General features: G+C 39.7%; 1 protein-coding gene across 3 annotated transcripts in view; it reads left to right on the top strand.

Annotated features, from left to right (window-relative positions):
* The window catches only part of RARB (retinoic acid receptor beta), a 311,193-nt gene extending 297,804 nt beyond the window's left edge, over nucleotides 1-13,389 (top strand). For 2 of the 3 annotated variants that reach the window (XM_018570196.1, XM_018570203.1), the window contains exons 6-8: nucleotides 4,617-4,821; nucleotides 7,877-8,035; nucleotides 11,982-13,389. In XM_018570196.1, the coding sequence (XP_018425698.1) occupies nucleotides 4,617-4,821; nucleotides 7,877-8,035; nucleotides 11,982-12,175 (558 nt within the window). In that variant the 3' untranslated portion in view covers nucleotides 12,176-13,389. The remainder of the gene's footprint in view (nucleotides 1-4,616; nucleotides 4,822-7,876; nucleotides 8,036-11,981) is intronic. The other variant, XM_018570211.1, reaches the window with a different exon arrangement.
* Nucleotides 13,390-18,333: the final 4,944 nt, after the last annotated feature.

The following is an 18,333-nucleotide window of genomic DNA, read 5'->3' as shown; positions in this document are numbered from 1 at the left end:
GGAAGAAAATGCATTTCCCTGAGATCTCATGAGATTACAGATGAGATTTCCCAGCATCGCACTGCTGAAGTAACCTTCCCAGAATGCAATGCTTGGGCACAGATTACATCACGTTTGCCAAAGAGAACCAGGAAGTAGAAAACAAGAAATTGTAAGTAAAATGAAAATGTTTGTTTAACTAATGAATGTAAGATGATTTCATATCAGCATGCACAGCTGCATACTGATGGGATTTTTAGCCAAAGGGGACAAAGGTCCACTTCACTTTAAGTTCCAAGTCTACCAGACTGCTCAGACTAATTGAAACAACACACTCTCTAAGTGACTCATCCTTTCATGGATTTGATAGTTTCCATTGAATATGTCTAAAAAAGTTTTTTTTGTGCTGTGCCAGCAGATGAAGATGTGTAGCAATACACCTTGCATTATTTAGTGATGTGACCTTCTTGCTTGCCACCTTTTGTATGCGGTGTAACTGTTATTGCCAGTGGCCCATCACTACTGATGAATGAAGACAGGACAGAACATCAGTGATCGTAGCCTGTTATGTGCTGCGACACAATTGGGTTATGGCACAGTATATGGAAAGGTGTCAATAAGTCTGAACTACTAACTGCAAATACTTTTCCAAAAATATCCAAAGACTTAGACCCCCCCCAAAATCTCTTCTAAATCCATAGGCAGAAGTAAGGGATTTAAAAAAATGAAAAGCGTAGCAATAATATATAGTTTCCAGACACTGATACCTATCACATGATGATCTCGCAAAAGGAAATACAAAGATCAGTTGCGGCACATATACTATATTATTATAGTGCCTAGTGTAGCAGCACTGCACAAAATTGAAGTGTAATGTACGCATATATACCTTTCCTCCTCCCCCTACTTCTCATTAACATACAATAATGTTTTTAAATCTAAGTCTTTTGTTTTTCAAGAAATATCTGTTTTTAGACCCGGTGATGTAATCTTTGCTTCGAGTTTGGTACGAGGTGCCGGCAGGCTCCGGTAAAGGTTGCAGAAATCTGCATTGGATTTGTTTCAAAAGAATTACATGAAAGAGCGCATTCCCAGGATCCCTTTAGATGTGCCTGCTTCTCTCTGCTGGCCAGTCGGTGCAGCAGACTTTTGCTGTGCAGTCTTCTGACTGCTTGAGTGGTTGCAGGCACGGCTAAAGGGATGCCAAAGATGTGTTCTTCTTCTTTCACATAAAGCTTGGGAACAAAATGACTGATGACAGAGAAAGCCAATAGCTGTGTGTGTGCATGTGTGTGTGCAGGGGGGACAACAGTCGTACGGATCAGGAAAATAAGTGATTAATGAAAGATGGAGGTCATTCACACAGGAAATAAAGGTGGGCTCAGTATAGCTGCTGCAACTTCAATGGGTTAAACTGTGGAGATGCAAGTTTACAGGGAATTGAGAGTATACAGTTTCAACACAGGAGATGACTTGTTACAAGTGGGGGGAAAAATGTAAGGTTGGAGTTCAGCTTTATTTCAGACTTATCTGTACAATTACAATGGGGGAAGAGGGCAAACATGCAAAATAACTGAAAATATGGTAACTATGGCTCAATTACTGCTGACTTACGGTTTTACTTCTTATTCTGAGATGCCTAACACCCGAGGAGAAGGTCCCCTTTTAGTGCACAAGGAGGTGAAAGCCTTTTCCTTTTTCTCTAGTCATTTCCTTCCCTATTCCATCCATTGGCCCCCTCCACATTTTTCTTCTTTCCTCTTGTTTTCTCTTCCTTTTTCCTATTTCCCTCTTTTTTTACCCACCCTTTACCTTAATTTCCTCCCTATATTTTACTTGTTATTCTACCCCTTCTACCCGTGATATAGGATCCTCTGTTTCCTGTTTTCACTGCTGACACCTCCCCAATTATAGTCATCCTCGGTATTAGTAACTCACTCTAAATCATTGTACCATTCATGTCTGGAAACCAAATCTCAATAATAATAATAATAATATTTAGTGTGTCATTGAAATGTAATTATTTAGTGTGCCATTGTCATATCTAACTATTATGTTCATGTTTCAGATTAAAACCATGTATCTTCGCTGTTACCTTGTACTTCTATCTTGGAAAACCAATAACATTTTATAAAAAGAAATTCCTAGTTTCAGATGACTGTGACTATTTGATTATTAAGCATGTAAGATCATTAAGATAATTAAGCATGTATCCAAATTGACCCCATGATATGAATGGCAAATTCACATCAACATCATTTACTGCGGAGGAGAAAAACATTGTTTATGGGGTCTGTGGTTGTAAAATTGACCTCCTCATGTGCATGTCATAGCTTCTCATGGGCATGTCATATGGGCAGCTCTACATAGAGCGAGGATGGCTGGACGCTGTATGAAGTGGTTTAATGCAGTTTGAAGTCCAGCCATCCTTCCCCCATCTCTCCTAACTGAAACTCTAGTACGGAGCTCTGCTTCAGAGAGAATGTGAAGAAGCCTGAGCTTTGCAGTGATCCAGTGATCACAATTGCAATGCTTTCCAGGCTTGAATGCAAATATTGAAGAAATGCAGATTTTTTTAATATATTATTAATTATGTATTTCTTTAATTTTTGCAAAAGGTAATCTTAGCCTTTAAATACAGTGTTGTGTAGTTAGCAATAACAATCAATTACATTTTGAGCTTTCAGCAATTTAGAGCAGTCATCACGGTAAGCCCTCGTTCACACCTGAACATTTTGTAGCGCGTTCTACGCTCGACGAACGCTCTACAAAACGCTCAAAAATATAAATCCCATTGTATTCAATGGTCTCGTTCCCACCTTGGCGTATTTCCGCCCGTCCCTAACGCGCTACAAAACGGCGCACGCCGGAAAAGGTACAGGTACTACTTTGGGCCGTTTTGTTGCGCGTTTCCATTGGGCTACAGCCAAGTAGCCTTCGGAAACGTGCGACGGTCACGCAACTTTTTTACCGCGATTTGCAGGAAAAAAACACGCGAAGGTCGCGCGACAGACGCGCATATGCAATACGCCTAGGTGTGAACGATTAGAGATGATTTCTGATTTGGGTGTATCTTCTGTTCTTATATTATGTTTAGTAAAAACTTGACTGCAGTATTTCAGCCACCCTCTTGTACTTTCTATAAGCGCCTAATGAATTGTATATATCTATCCTGTTCCTTGGTTTTGTCAGTCACTCATTATTTGCTATCTATAGTCAGTTTAACAAGGCAGTGACAACTAAGATGCATCGCACACTATTCATATCAGCTGTAGAGTCCTCCAGGGCTGCAATCAGTACGAGTCAGTCCACATCTCTTTTATGCTTTCTCTATTTGCAATGCAGTTTTTATCTGATATTAATATGGGATGATCTAAAAGTTATGGAACTAGTTGGAGCTGGATATTACTGACACCCCAGTGTTCATATGATACAACTATAATCTCTATTCACTGCGTTCTTATTTCCCAACATCATCCCTGAACAACCAATTAGATTTTGTGGGGCCCTGGCTTCTCTACCTGGCTGTACATGATGTTTAATTTTGCTCATCAGTACAGGAATCAGAAAAGGATATTTTAGAAAATGTATTATTTATTATGCTATTTATGTTGTGCCTTTGTTGGGTTGAAGTGAGACTATGAGGTTGGTCATAGACGTAAGAGGACAGTCAGAAGACTGATGCCAGAAAAAGGCCAAGTGGTCCATTGAGTCTTCTGTCTTTTTGCTGTTTTATTTTTTGTATGAGAGTGGATCTATGTTTAACCTAAGCATGTTTCAATTGTTTTATGTTGGCTGATTCACTACCTTTGCTGGAAGTCTGTTCCAAGCCTCCACCTCATACTTTCTAATGTTACTCTTGAACTTTGCTGCTAGTTTGAGGTCATGCTCTTGTGTTTATTACCAATACTTCATAATGGAAAAATGGATAATGTATTCTGGTCCAGTTTAAAAAGGAAAGTTTCACTAACACACTAACATGCATTTTATGATGTGGAGGAGAAAGGAGCAGATAAACACCTCTGGTGCTAGTTGAATTCCCTTTAAGATCTCTTGTCTCAGACAACAATGTCTGGAGGCATTCATAGACATGAGATCATTACTCTTCAGCTTCAGCCAAAAAATTTTTTTTTTGGACACAGTTGGGAAGACATAGAACACCTAACGAGGTTATATTGCAGTATGTACCTCTTACTTTCTCCGTTTTCCTTCCCTAGTCACAATCAGTACTTTTATTTCTTGTCCTGTTGTCATAGGCTGTCAGAAGGACACAAAGTAAGGTGAGATCTCCCCCAATATGGTCACAAACAGCAATACAAAAATAACAATAGTAATTTAAAAAAATGTTTTGGCTGGGCTTTAAAATTTGAAGATGTCTGGGGTCACATTTAAAGTAATGAACAAACCATCTTCACCCAGAACTAGAAGACTACATCAGAATTGGCAGGGTTTCTAGCAGCTATGCATGTTCAATGAGCTTTAGTCTTCTCCACCTTTACAGAAATGATTTATAGCATTATCTTTCACTCTTTTGCCATAGTTCTGAGAGCTACTCACCAGCCCCACCAACTGCCATGTGAGTACCACCATAGTATCTCAATCTCTTATATCTGTGCTTGTTTTGTGTCTCTGTATAGATTCTCCGAATTTGCACAAGATATACTCCAGAGCAGGACACAATGACTTTCTCAGATGGCCTTACACTCAACCGAACTCAGATGCACAATGCTGGGTTTGGTCCACTCACCGACCTAGTGTTCACGTTTGCCAACCAGCTCCTACCTTTGGAAATGGATGACACAGAAACTGGCCTGCTCAGTGCCATCTGCTTAATTTGTGAAGGTGAGCAACAAAACCTTTCCTGTGTGCTGTTCCAGTTTTGGAATTAATTCAAACCTTTTTTGACGTTTGTGTTTTAATGTCTGAAATCAGCTGTCAGACTTCAGATTCCATTAATTTATTGCCTTATACATACATTTAGTCTCCAATGAACCTTTTGTTACATGCATGTTTTTCTACCTTCATTTGTGCATTCAAATTTGTCTATTATCTATCCTTTGGTTTTAAATGGGAACAACAGAGTGGTGGCTACAGAAGGAACAGGAGAGATTTATAGTATCTGAAAGCCAGAACATCATATCAGTACTGTTCTTTTGGCAGCAAGTGGCATGCTTACTCCTTCATAGTGACCATTGGCTAGCTTTAGAATTTGAACAGAATGAGGTAACATGTAAAGGTCAGCACAGGCAAATTTGACTTAAAATTGAACTCCAGGCGGATATTAAAAACACTATTTAATGCAGTTATGTATTATTCATTTTAAAAATCCTTAAATATTTATTTTATATATAGAGAGAGATATATATCTCTCTATATATATCTCTCTCTATATATACATATATTTATAGAGATATATATCTATCTATCTATATATTTATTGTATATAGAGAGAGAGAGAGAGAGATATACATGTCTCTCTCTCTCTCTCTCTCTCTCTATCTATATATAAAACATTTTTCCAAGTAGTTTAGCCAGCCGCTTGTGATACCCCGTACAGTAGAACTCAGACAACAGAGGGTGGGTCAGTATACTGATTCAGTGATACTCTATTCTGATGTGTTGGCAAGGAACATGCTGACAGAAGGAAAAAGATGACTTAATTGGTCTGTTGCTGTCTTTTACTGCCCAATCACAAGCTGGGGGTCAGGGGGGTGACAAAGCCTTATGCTTATATACAGTAGAGAACAGTGAGATCACCAACCTAGTTCTGGTGTATGGCAGGACTATCTATATGTTAGGACTGGCTGGACAATGTTGCATAGTCTCTGTTGGGTAAAAAAAAAACAAAAAAAAAAACCTGCGATATATGTATTCAAACTAATTGTTTAGCTGTTTGCATGGTGTTCATCTGTAACCTTTGGGTAGATGCTAGGAGGTTTCATCACCCACTGAAATGTATTTCTTTCTAGCATTGTTTTTAGGAAGTTTTATTTCATAACACACCCATTGTATGAAGTCCTGTGAAGTGTATCAGTGTTAACAGCACATACTATGCCCATAATTCAGCAACCATGATTTCCTGGGTAATTTAAATACCCCTTTCATGAAATAAACATGGTCATTGCTATTGCAGACATTTAAAAAGTGCTTGTAGCCTGATCTTGGCTTTAGTACTGATGGGCCAGACACAGATTAAGCATGCAACGCATGAATGGTTGCCCTCAGTCATTAAGTCATGGCATTGATAGCAAAGCATCAACCTGGTGGACACTAGCTGATGGAACTAGCATTTTCAACAGAGGCGCTTTTCTGTGGCTGCCCTGGTACTTCTTTCATGACAGGTTTCTTAAAGCCGTAGTCATTGATTGTGTAAACCCCATCCCCATCCCAGTCCTAGCTTTCCAAAGTGGACCTGCCTTATTTCACCTAAGAATTTATCCAGGGATGTCCTATGCACTCATCATTTACAGGTCTATTCACTAAAGGGTGAAGAGTTTAGAGAAGGCAGGAGACGTGAACAATATAGGCCAACATATCTGATTTGGAAAAATTCTCCAATTCAGCTCACTTTCCAGTTCAGCTATGTTGTCCTAGATTGTTCACTTCTCCTGACTTCTCCAAACTCTTCACTCTTTTGTGAATAACCCTGTTAGTGGTTATGGGTATCACTCATAGTCACTCATGACATGTCTGTCTGTCACAGTCTGGCTTAATGTACAGCTGAAAATTGCCTTCTACACTTGTTTATAGGGATACAAGATGTCGGTTCCAAATTCCGTGACCTGCAAAAAGCATGTGGTCTTTTGCTTTTATATGATCATAGAACACCTCATTGACAGCTAATATCTGTCTGAGCTACAGTAGTAGGTGCATTTTCCTTCTGAAGAATAAATTAATCCATAAACGTACACTGTATCTTTGCAGCTCAGTTTGGCAAAGTTTAGTACTAGTATTAGAACTAATTCTGTCCCTTGTGGACTTTTCCTACTCTTCTGAGCTCAAGCCTTCATTAGATTTTGACATGCTATTCATTAAAAGGGGAGATAGAAATTTGTGGCTGTAAAGCACAAAATAAAGCTCATACAATTGCACTAAGCACTAAAATATGTGTTCCAGAAGTCACTAAAATAAACTTCAGTCCAATTGCTATTTCACTTGTCAGCATGCAGCCACATGCACAGATAGCACCACATTTATATAGGTTTAATAAAGAGGACAGGGATGATATGTGCAGAGTGCAGTAACCCAAAGCAACTTATCAAAAAATATAATTCATATGACAGCAGTAAACTGAAATCTGATTGGTGTGTGCATTGTTTCATTGTCTATGTCTATGATGAGATCTAAAAGCACATAAAATTCCATCCTGGTCAATCTTGCAAGTACTCTATTTACTAGCAGTTCTGTACCAGGCACAAGTTAAAAACAGCAAGCATTCACCTAAGCACTATGTTCTGACTTCTGAAAGGCAATCAGTGCTCGTTCGCTGTTCCACTTGTGCTTGAAATGGTTGGCTGCAAGTAATGTATTAAAGCTCTTACAACCTTGAGTACCCCATATGTAATATATAGAAACTGTTTCAGTACAGATAAGCTCTATCAAGGGAGAATAGTGCATGTTGGAGTGAAGGAGTATATGTGGTAACAGGCATCCAAGCAATATTTTTATAAAGAATTAGACCTGAAAGGCACTCAGATGTCAGCAGGCCAAATATAGCTCTCTTCTAATGCAACACAATTCATTCAGCCAGATGGCAAGGCTTCAGTGCTTGGGCTTGTAGACTGCTGCCATCTACCGACTAAGCTATACCCGACCTGAATGTCAAGAAATGTTAAGTGCTAATAATTCACCGAGATATTCGACATGAAACATGTCACTTTTTCTGTTACTAATCTAGACCGTCAGGACCTTGAAGAGCCAGCTAAAGTAGATAAGCTTCAAGAGCCATTACTGGAAGCACTGAAAATTTATATCAGGAAGAGAAGACCCAACAAGCCCCACATGTTTCCAAAGATTTTAATGAAGATCACAGATCTTCGCAGCATAAGTGCAAAAGGTAAAGTATATCCAATGACCTTGTGGATGATGTGCTGAAGGAGTGTAGAAAGTTTACTTGGCAAAGTCATGTGAAATAAAAACAAAACACAATACAAAAAGAAAATGTTTTGTTTGCAAATGATGACACGGTTGAAGTGAACACAGCTTTATCTTATCCACTAACCAAAGTGAAAAGCAAATGGGGTTTTTCCCTTTAGATTAATGGATGTGGTGAAATTTTGTCTTGCAAAAAATACCCAATCACCTGTAAGTAAAATGTTTTAAAAATGGACGATGGAAGTAAATAACCCATTTTACTCTACTGAAGAGTAGCTAGAGCTCAAGCCAGGTAGACCTTTGAATCTTAAATTGTATAGTCATGCAGAATAAAATAATGTTACTCATAACATGGAGGCTTTCTGGCTTTATAGAAAAGTAGAGTTTTTTAGTTTATTTGTATTCAGCATTTTTGGGGGGTGTCTTTTATTGACATTGCTGCTTTTACTTAGGAATGGGTTTAGGTATCATAGGCCCCAAGGCTGTGGCTGCATTTTTATTTTAGTTTTAGATATTATGGAGAAGGGTTATGACTTCTGGCAGGTTTTTATTTTGCCTGTATTCCCATTGAAGAGGTTTGACCTTACTTACTTTTGTATCACTGAGATAGGGAGTAAGGAGAATCTGTCCAACTAGGACACAGCAATAAATTAACAGGGTTATTCACGAAGGATCCAGCCCTAGCTTTGTCTGATCCTTCGGCTCTCTTCGGCCGCCGGAGCCCTTCGGTTTAGTCGACCCGATGGCTGCTGCACGGGCTATTCACAATAGCTCGTACAGCAGCCAAAGGCGGCCGAGCAGCTCAGCCAAGCCAAAGGCATATGCTTCAGCTCGTCTGAGCCGAAGTGACAGCCGAAGCGGGGCAAACGGCCTGCCGGAGGCCGGCCGTAAGTCCCACAAGTGATAGCTGGGCGGGGCCAGACATGATCTCACGGCTGGCTCCATGCAGTTGTAATGACACATCAGCATCTCCAAATGACTTAGGGACGCTGATCTGTCATTAAACAATAACAACTGGGCCCAGTTGTTGTTCATTGGCCGGCTCTAGCAGGTGCCGGCCAATAGGAAACAGTTGGGCAGAGCTAGCTGTCACTGCTAGCTCCGCCCAATTGTTTTTACTTTTTTTTCTTTTTTTAAATATCTTTATTTCTTTTTTACTTTTACTACTTATTTAGATTTTAAAAATATTTTTTCAACCTTTTTATGACTTTTCACTGAATTTCTATTCTGTTTGGTACCACGGAGGTGCCAAGCAGAATGCCGCTCTATCAGAATAGGAGAGAATGGCAGCGAGTGAGCTGCCGGAGCTTCAGCTCAGCCAATCCAGATGTTGGATCGGCTGAGTCGAAGTCCTTCTGCACTTCGGCTGACCGAAGGTAGCCGATGTATGGCTGAAATCAGCCGTACAAGCCAGAATTGAGTAGCCGAACAGCGTTCGGCTCACTTCAGCTGGGTTGCATGGTGCTTACAGTTATTCACTCGGCTGCCTTTGGCAGCTTTGTGAATAACCCCCTAACTTTTTTCTATTAGGAAAGGTTAAACCTTTTGGATTCTGTTGCTGTCTGTGTCGCTGGATTTACTTCCTTTTATGTCAATGGGACAGGAAGTAGCAAAGCCAGGAATTACCAGAGGAGGAGCGGCTCAGCAAATATACACTGGTGCAATTGAACCCCCTCCCCTCCATATCAGACATTCCCAACACTATATGCACACAGGTATGACAAGCAATAAAAGCATTTATTGGGATTCCAATATTATCACAGTCTTATCACAATCTATTAAAAAAATTATGTTCTACTGATGAATTTAACCATCAACAAGAGGGTATCATCTCTAAATATCAACGTATTAAACTTGCTCATGTAGTCGTAGCCTTAGGAACATAGTTGAGCATAGTTGCCTACACACACTGACATCTTCCCTTTGGAGGCTAAATGCCCAAAATGGATAGGCTATGGTAATTCAAGTGATATTCTTTACAGGCAGTAAATGAGCTTCTAAACAAGCCTTACTGACCAATGCAGCTGAAGACACTGTGCAGCAATTCATCCTTTATGTCCACAGAAGAAACACTGAGCTCATCCAAGCCCTTCTCTCAGCAGCTCAGCTCTATTGGCTCCCCTCTCTGCATAGATTTGTTACCCTGTTAGCCTTCAAATCTCTAATGTAAACACAGAGTAGATGTTTTGGCATTGGAGGGGGGCAGAGTTTGTTGAGCTACTGACAGAATGATCTTAAGCAACTAAATTTTTTTTGCTGTGAACTTTGAGGTCAGTGAGGACATGTTTTAAAGCTGATGTTCTACTTTATAAAGATATGTAACAATTGAATGTCTAAATTCTGGCCACGGATTGACTTCAAGGCTGCAATTATCATTTACGGGATGCCAGACGGTTGAGGAACTGATGAATTTGTGTGGTGGGTAACAAGCCCTCTTCAAGGGCAAATGCTAAGACAACTCTTGGCTGCTTTATCATGTGCCATATTATAAATACGGCTAAGACTACAGAGACCTGGATTTTTTATTGAAGAATGAAAAATCCAGAGAGTGAAAGGAAATCAATATTGCAAACGCACTGGCACATATAACTTATAGCTATGCTAAATAACGTCACAAGCATTCACAGGGGAATAACTGGCAAACTGATCATTCTATAACATATGGATTTCTGTTTCATTCAGTGCAGCATGATGTATTAAAGAATTTGATTAACAATATGATTATGAATCAGACAATTGCTGTCTTCCAAAATGTTTACTCCCTGTGACCAAAATCTCGCTTGCTGTGCCTGTGGGTCCTTGTGGGCTTTTATAGGACCATCTCCTGAATGTCTACAGCCTCAGGAGGCAATTCCATAGAAGTGTTTAAGGATCTACTGTGCAGGACCAGCTAGAAGATTTTGTCCATAGGCTGAAAACATTGCAGAAAGTCGCAGCTGTCAGATTCAGGTAGGTATGCATCTGCGGTGGGACAAGGTTGGCTACTTTTGGGGGGCTTAGCAGGTATTCTACACTTATCCTTTAATGGGGTGCCAGTATTTATAACAGTTTCGGTCCATCATACTGCAAATAGCAAATATACAATAACAAAGCCTGCCCCTGTACTATGATCACCGGAATTAGCAGAGAAAAGACAGGCTAATAATTTGTTTTAGTAAAACATTGACAGTTGATTGCAGTGCCCCATCATTCTCATACCCCTTAACCTCTGCCAATCCAGGAAAACAGCAATATGCATGACTGCATGCATGCATTTATGAATCCTCTGGCTTCAGTACTTTGAGTCACTGACCCTAAACAGGTACAGTATGTAGATCTGTAGCATGCTGACCTTCATGATCCAGATCAGTGACTCAGAAAATATAGAATCTGAGAATAAATATGACAGCCCGACACCAATCATTCTCAGAAGGAGGTTAGCAATCATAGTCAGTGTGTTTTGTCTTAATTTTTATGGTTAGACCTCAAAACTAAAGTTAAAAATGATAGTTATTTAAAATGTAAAATAATATAAAATTTGGGTAAATGTTGTATTTAAATCTCATATTGAATGGAAGTTTAAATGAGAGAGACAGTCTGAAAGCAAACAGCTTGTGCTGTGCTCTCTCTTCAGAAAGACTATATTGCTCTGTGAGTGTGGCATTATGGTCGCACCGCATATGAAATCTTTTCTTTAAAAATTAAGATTTTCTGTAAATAGTAACAGAAAAATATAAAATAGTTTAAAACGTATAAACCAGAAAAAAGCAACATAAAATGTACACTTTAACATTTTGAATAAAGGTCAAGATACAGCCAATTCTTCAATATGTGTACCTTGACATACAGGTAGGGAAATGTCATGGTCATTAGTAAAGGAATAGGCATTCTAATGATCCGTGTAATAAAATTGTCGTCTTCTCCTGCAGGTGCAGAACGTGTTATCACACTAAAGCTGGAGATCCCTGGATCAATGCCTCCTCTCATTCAGGAAATGCTGGAGAACTCAGAGGGACACGAGGCAACAGCAAGCAGCCCCAGCGAGAGCCCACCAGAGCGCAGTCACAGCATCTCAAAAACTTCAGACGAGGAGCGGGTCAGCAAATGTGCACAGGTGCAATAGGACCCTCCTCCTCCATCCACTTCAGACATTCCCAACACTATATGCACACACAGGGATGACAAGCAAGGAGCAGACCCCTCCACCCCCCACTGCTGCATTTGCAGACTCTGAGCTCGTTGAAGAAATGACCAAGCTGGTTCCGATTTATATATACCTATATACTTTTGCTGTTTACATTCTTAACTTCGCTGGACTCTTACAAGTAGACGAAAGGAAGGAAAGAAAGAAAAACACTAAAGCAGCCATTTAACAGAACAAGAAATAAATCTATTTTCTCTTCTGATCATCAGATTGCATGATCTTCGAAGACTCCTGACTTTGTACATAAATCTATTTACCATTCTCTTTGCTGGATGTTTGGTGCTTTCCTTTTGTCTTGCATACATGAAATGATCAAGACTAAAGGTAACAAAATGGATTGTTGAACATGCCCACATGAGGATCGCTGTCATTTAGGTCAGAACATGCCCACGACTGCATCGCGTTTCTTCTCTGCTTCACTCTACATGGAAGAACGCTCACTACATGATCTGAAGACTGTTTTGTATCAGAGTAACTGCCTGTTCAGTTAGAAGACATTTCATTGTAGAGTTGTCAATGTCACTTTATGAAGGTGGATCAAACAGATGTGATTGTCTTGGCGGATATTTACAGGTGCATTACTGCAGTAATTGTAGCCTCAAAGGCACTTTCCAGTGTTACAATGTTTTATTTTTTGTCTGTTTCTTTTTTTTTTTTCCATGTTTACTTGTTCACAAGCCATTGGAGAAATGTTTGTGTGTGATTCACTACATATGAGAGTGGGTTTAGCATAAAACGTTCCCCTCATGATTTACCAGGATACATCTCTTCTGTGCCTAAGAGCTCAGCTCTACTTTATGGAAGTCTGCAAAACTCTGTCAAGAACACGAGTAGTGTATTCTGATGGCAAGACACGGTGTAACTTGCAGTACTTTTCTGAGTACACGGCTATGAAGCTGCTACATTGTATGAGCATATGTGAGGAATTTCAATAATGACTGAGCTGCACATTGTTACCAGGTACAAGTGAGATGGATACATTACAGTGGCTTTCCCATTTAACTGGCACAATGTGGCTATAGTATATTGCTTCAGCCCCACACTTTAAAACACTAAAAGCCCAACTTTTTTTTTTTTTTATGTTTGGATCACAGCAACGGTGATGCCACAGTAGACGTTAACATGTTAAAAAAAAAAGTGTTGATAGGTCTCATTTAAAGCACTAGTAGAAATGTTGGGAGGGCGGGGGGATGATATTTTAGCAAGTCTGTGATGTATTCTTCACTGGCTCAGTTTGTACATGAGATTGTTTAACAATGCTTTCTATGTTCATATACTGTTTACCTTTTTTCCATGGAGTCTCCTGGCAAAGAATAAAATATATTTATTTTAAATCTTTCCAAGTATTCTTTGATGAGTGTGATTACATTTGTGGGGTTTTTTTTTGTGGAGGACATAACGGAAAAGAGGAGAAGTTGGGGTATAGATGCTAAAAACCTGACAGACCTCATCTACTCTACCTAAGGTAATACTTGTCCTGTTAGGACAATTCAGATGATGGATTAGAAGAGACCAAAACAAAAACAAAACAAGAACAAAATTAGAACAATCTTGTGGTAAGTTAACAGTCACATAAGATCATCAGCGCCAAAAGCAACCGGAGAAACCACAAGGAGTATAGGACTTCCTCCACGGACCATGTCAAAAACAAAAAAGAAAAGGAGGCACCTTTCCCTCGTGTGATATTGTATAGTAAAGGAACTTTTATGGTATAAAAACATCCATATACTCCCACTCCCAAAATACTTGAATTCAAGTACATCCACAGACCTCATCAGTAAACTTTGCCATTATGAAAGCCATAAGGAAACACTGACCAGAGAACCAGTTCACATGTTCAGTTCAGTGTTTGCTTCTGGCAGACCTTAAATCTGTCTTTACAACAATGTGAGGCACACAATGTGCTATACAGCCCTCACAGCCCTGAAGACTGGCATCTGAAATAACAATGATCCGGTCTACATGGCTGAGATGCCTGCCCCTGGTCAGGTTAATTGAAACTGTCTACCAAGCAATGCTTGCCCTGCTGAGTTGTGGAAGACAGATGGTGTGAAGCAACTATACTCGATTCCACTGGTGGAGAAAACAATATTGAACCCTACAGAGATGCCAGTGATTCTGGGGAAGATTTGGTATGGTGGAAACCAGCAGGAGGGGATGTCAGTATAGTGGACTTCAGTTCTGCTTGATGCTAGTCCAGCTTAGCTGTTTCAGGTCCAAATGCAAGTGGGTGGTTGTTTGCTGCTTCTTAATTCCACCCAGTAAAATGTAGTGTCAAGGAAAGATTATCCAAATGCTTGACAGCTTGGTCTTTAAACACTGGAATGTCCTCAACAGGAACAGTCAATGTTTTGTTTAGCCAACAAATGTTCGGGTGCACAACAAGACCAGCCCACATCTCCGTAAACGTCTTCTCCATGGGGTATTTCTGAGCAAAGCGTTTTGGATGGACAAATAATTTCTAAGGAGTAATCCAATCTCTGTACAAAATAGGTTTCAGTAAACAAATGTACTGGAAAGGTTTTGGCAGTCTTGTGTACTCACACATGAATTTGTTGACCACAAGGTCCGAACAGGCTCGGAGTCTCTGGTACACAGACAACTAAACAAAATATAAAAAAATCATATTTAGGAGACTCCACAAACCCAAAATAAAAATTGTGGCATTCTCCATTTTATCATAATAGTAAAGAAAAGCTAAAAGCCAAAAAATACAGGCGAAACTCGAATAATTAGAATATTGTGCAAAGTTCATTTATTTCACTAATGCAACTTAAAAGGTGAAACTAATATATGAGATAGACTCATTACATGCAAAGCAAGATCATTCAAGCCGTGATTTGTCATAATTGTGATGATTATGGCTTAAAGCTCATGAAAACCCTAAGAACCCCAAATCCACAACCTCAAAAAAGTAGAATATTACATGCAATCAATAAAACAAGGATTGTACATAGAACAATATCGGACCTCTGAAAAGTACAAGCATGCATATGTACTCAGTACTTGGTTTGGGCCCCTTTTGCAGCAATTACTGCCATTACTTTTGCACGATATTCTAATTATTCGAGTTTCACCTGTATATATAGGAGTAGAATTATGCAAGAAACTGCTTCTCCCATCCTATTTATTGTACTGTACAAAAGGACACAATATAAAAACCATGATACAATGGCACAAATCCCAGCAACATGGAAATATCATAATAGCATGGCATGGTGTTCATGTCTTGTAATATTTCAAAAAAGGACCAGTGGCTTGCATAGTTGTATAATGAATAGTAAACAAATCCCTGCAATTCTTTGCACAATCAACTTCAACAAGTAGTCTGCAGTCCTCCGGAGAATGGATAATTGCAGTATCTCATATGTGAGAAATGTTGTAAATAAATTGGCCCCCTGAAAGCAGACAATTGCGATACAACAATCTTTTTTGCTATTAGATACGGCAGACGTACTTGTTAGGTACCTGCCAATTTGTTTCCAATATGTTATATATATTTACAAATGTTCTCATCTACTCAGCAGATAAGTGCATAATCCACAAGAAATAAGGTGCTGCTTTTTGATTATACACCTTGCATTGCAGTGGCACTTGAAATATGACTATACAGCATATCCATATAAATACAGCAGTCATGCGCTTAATGTCAGTTCTTCCATATAATATCATATGTGTTATAACTAGTAAAGTATGTTATGTTGCTATTGGATATGACATACGTACTGAGCGGATGCCTGCCAATCAGTATTCAAGCCAGAGCTGTAGCTACCATGGGGCGAGTGAGGCACTCGCCTCAGGCGCAGCCGAGAGGGGGTGCAGCCAGGGCCTTGCCCTGGAGACAAGGCGAGCACTGGGCGCCAGGCAGCCAACACAGCCACGGCTCGGCAGGGAGGAGAGGAGCGGCACAGGCTCCAGCTTCTCCTCGGATCCCGCTACTCTCCCCCGCCTGTATGGGCAGAGGACTGTGTCCTCAATCTCTTTTTTTATTTCTTTTTGTTTAGACCCCTGATATTTCCCTGAAGCCCCCCCAACAGTAAAAATAAAATATAATAATAAATAATAAAAACACAGACACACTTTTAGACATATGCAAATACTAAAAATTTGTTTCGGACTAAATGAAAGGAAACTAAAAAGGTTTTCATTAGTTTCATCAAACGAAATACATTTTGATGCTATTTTGGATTTGGCCACCAGCACCATCCTGGAGGTGGGGTGCATGACGTCACATGACACCATATGTGCGCGGCGTCGGGTAGCATAACATGTCTGCTGGGGGGGGGGCACAATTTTCTGTTCTTGCCTCGGGCGCAAAAGGTGCTAGCTACGGCTCTGATTCAAGCAATTGCAATATTGTACAATAGTTTTTAGCCACGCAGCAGATGTAGTCCACATACGCAAAGAGACAGTGCCGCTGACTAGTTAACAACATGGCAGAGGTAATGATTGTCTAAGATAAACTACTGATATGATAAACGCTGTTTCCTTCTGTAAAGCAACTTGATCAAAATTCCCACCGCCAGGATTTTTATAGACTTGCTTAGCATTTCAACAAATTAAGGTTCCTGTTGTGTTCAATATTAAAATGTCTGAGGATGAAATGGAGATTATAGATTCAAATATAGATGTGGCCCTACAGATGTTTTCGAATGGTGCAGACGAGAACACCTTTAAGCCACACAACTCATCATTCCCCTTACTTGCATTACATTGAATACGGCCCAACAAGGATACTTTTCATCAAAGTTTGAATGATGACACAATACATTTACATTTTCACGACCCAGTGTGTGTTTAGGAGGGCACAGTCCCTTAATGATATTTTACAAATTGGCATCTCCTTGGCAGGTAATATAAAGGGAACGATGGAGCTGCGATAGATGCGAGTATTGCTCTTACTTTTTTGATGGACAAACTTTTCAGATGCAGGGGACGTGTGGATTGGGGTACTGAGGGGGTATGTTATATTCTTGTCTGCGCCAGTGGAGCCTTCTATGTGGGGAAGGTGATTAAATAAGAACTATTATACAATATTACAATTGGTTGGATACTCATTGGCAGGTACCTGCTCAGTACGTCTGCCGTATCCAATAGTAATAAAACTGGAGAATCAGTGGAAGGCTACTACTTCCCATACCCTGCTTTACCAGTTATGACACATGATACAGAATTGATTATTAAAGAGCATGACTGGTATTGGTTGATGCAAGGACCTGTTGCTGCATTTAAAGGAATAAGCTACAGGATTGTGCCTCTGCAAGGTGCATCAGGTGAATCAGTGGATTCTGCATTTACCTGCTGAGTAGATGAGCTGTGAATATTTAACCTATTGGATACTAATAGGCAGGTACCTGTCAAGTGCATCTGCCACAATAGTAACAAGGATATCACAATTTTCTGCAGCCAAGGCTTTATACTAGAGTACAGCATTTCTCATATATGCGATTTTCCATGATCCATTCCCAGGAGGACTGCAGATTACTTGTTGCAATTGATTGTACAAAGAATTGCAGTGATTTATTACTATTCATTATACAACTATACAAGCCACTTGTCCTTTTTTTTTTTTTAAACATTATAAGATATGAACACTGCCATTATTTATATTGTAGCTGGGTTTGGGACATGTAGAGAGGCAGTATATTATAGTATTGTAAAGAAAAGTAGTTTCTTGGATGATCCTACTTCTTTGCCTTCATATATTTGTTTCTGGTTTTCCCGTTCCTTTTATTTCTTTATTCTTTTATACAATTATGAAAAAATTAATCTATAATTATTTTTTGGGGGAGGGGGGTGTAGTCTTATAAACAGGGGATTTCTAAAATATTTTGTTTGGTGGCCTGTAAGGGAGCTTAGACTGGTACCGGGTGGTTTCAGATGAAGGTACTGTATGTAGCTTCGGTTTTAATCATGTATGCATCACATTAATAAAAAAAAAAATGGTATATTTGATCCTAGGAGTTATGTTGGTCAGGAATAGCAGACTCCTTATCTGCAGCCGACTGAGCCATAGATGCGGCAGGAATGTCAGAGATGGAACCCGGAGGAGAGGGCATTGAAATAGTCAGCTATCC

The sequence above is a fragment of the Nanorana parkeri genome, unplaced genomic scaffold (genome assembly GCF_000935625.1).
Source record: "Nanorana parkeri isolate BGI_ZX_2015 unplaced genomic scaffold, ASM93562v1 scaffold37, whole genome shotgun sequence".
Classification (NCBI taxonomy): domain Eukaryota; kingdom Metazoa; phylum Chordata; class Amphibia; order Anura; family Dicroglossidae; genus Nanorana; species Nanorana parkeri.
This window is presented reverse-complemented; position numbering and strand designations above follow the sequence as displayed.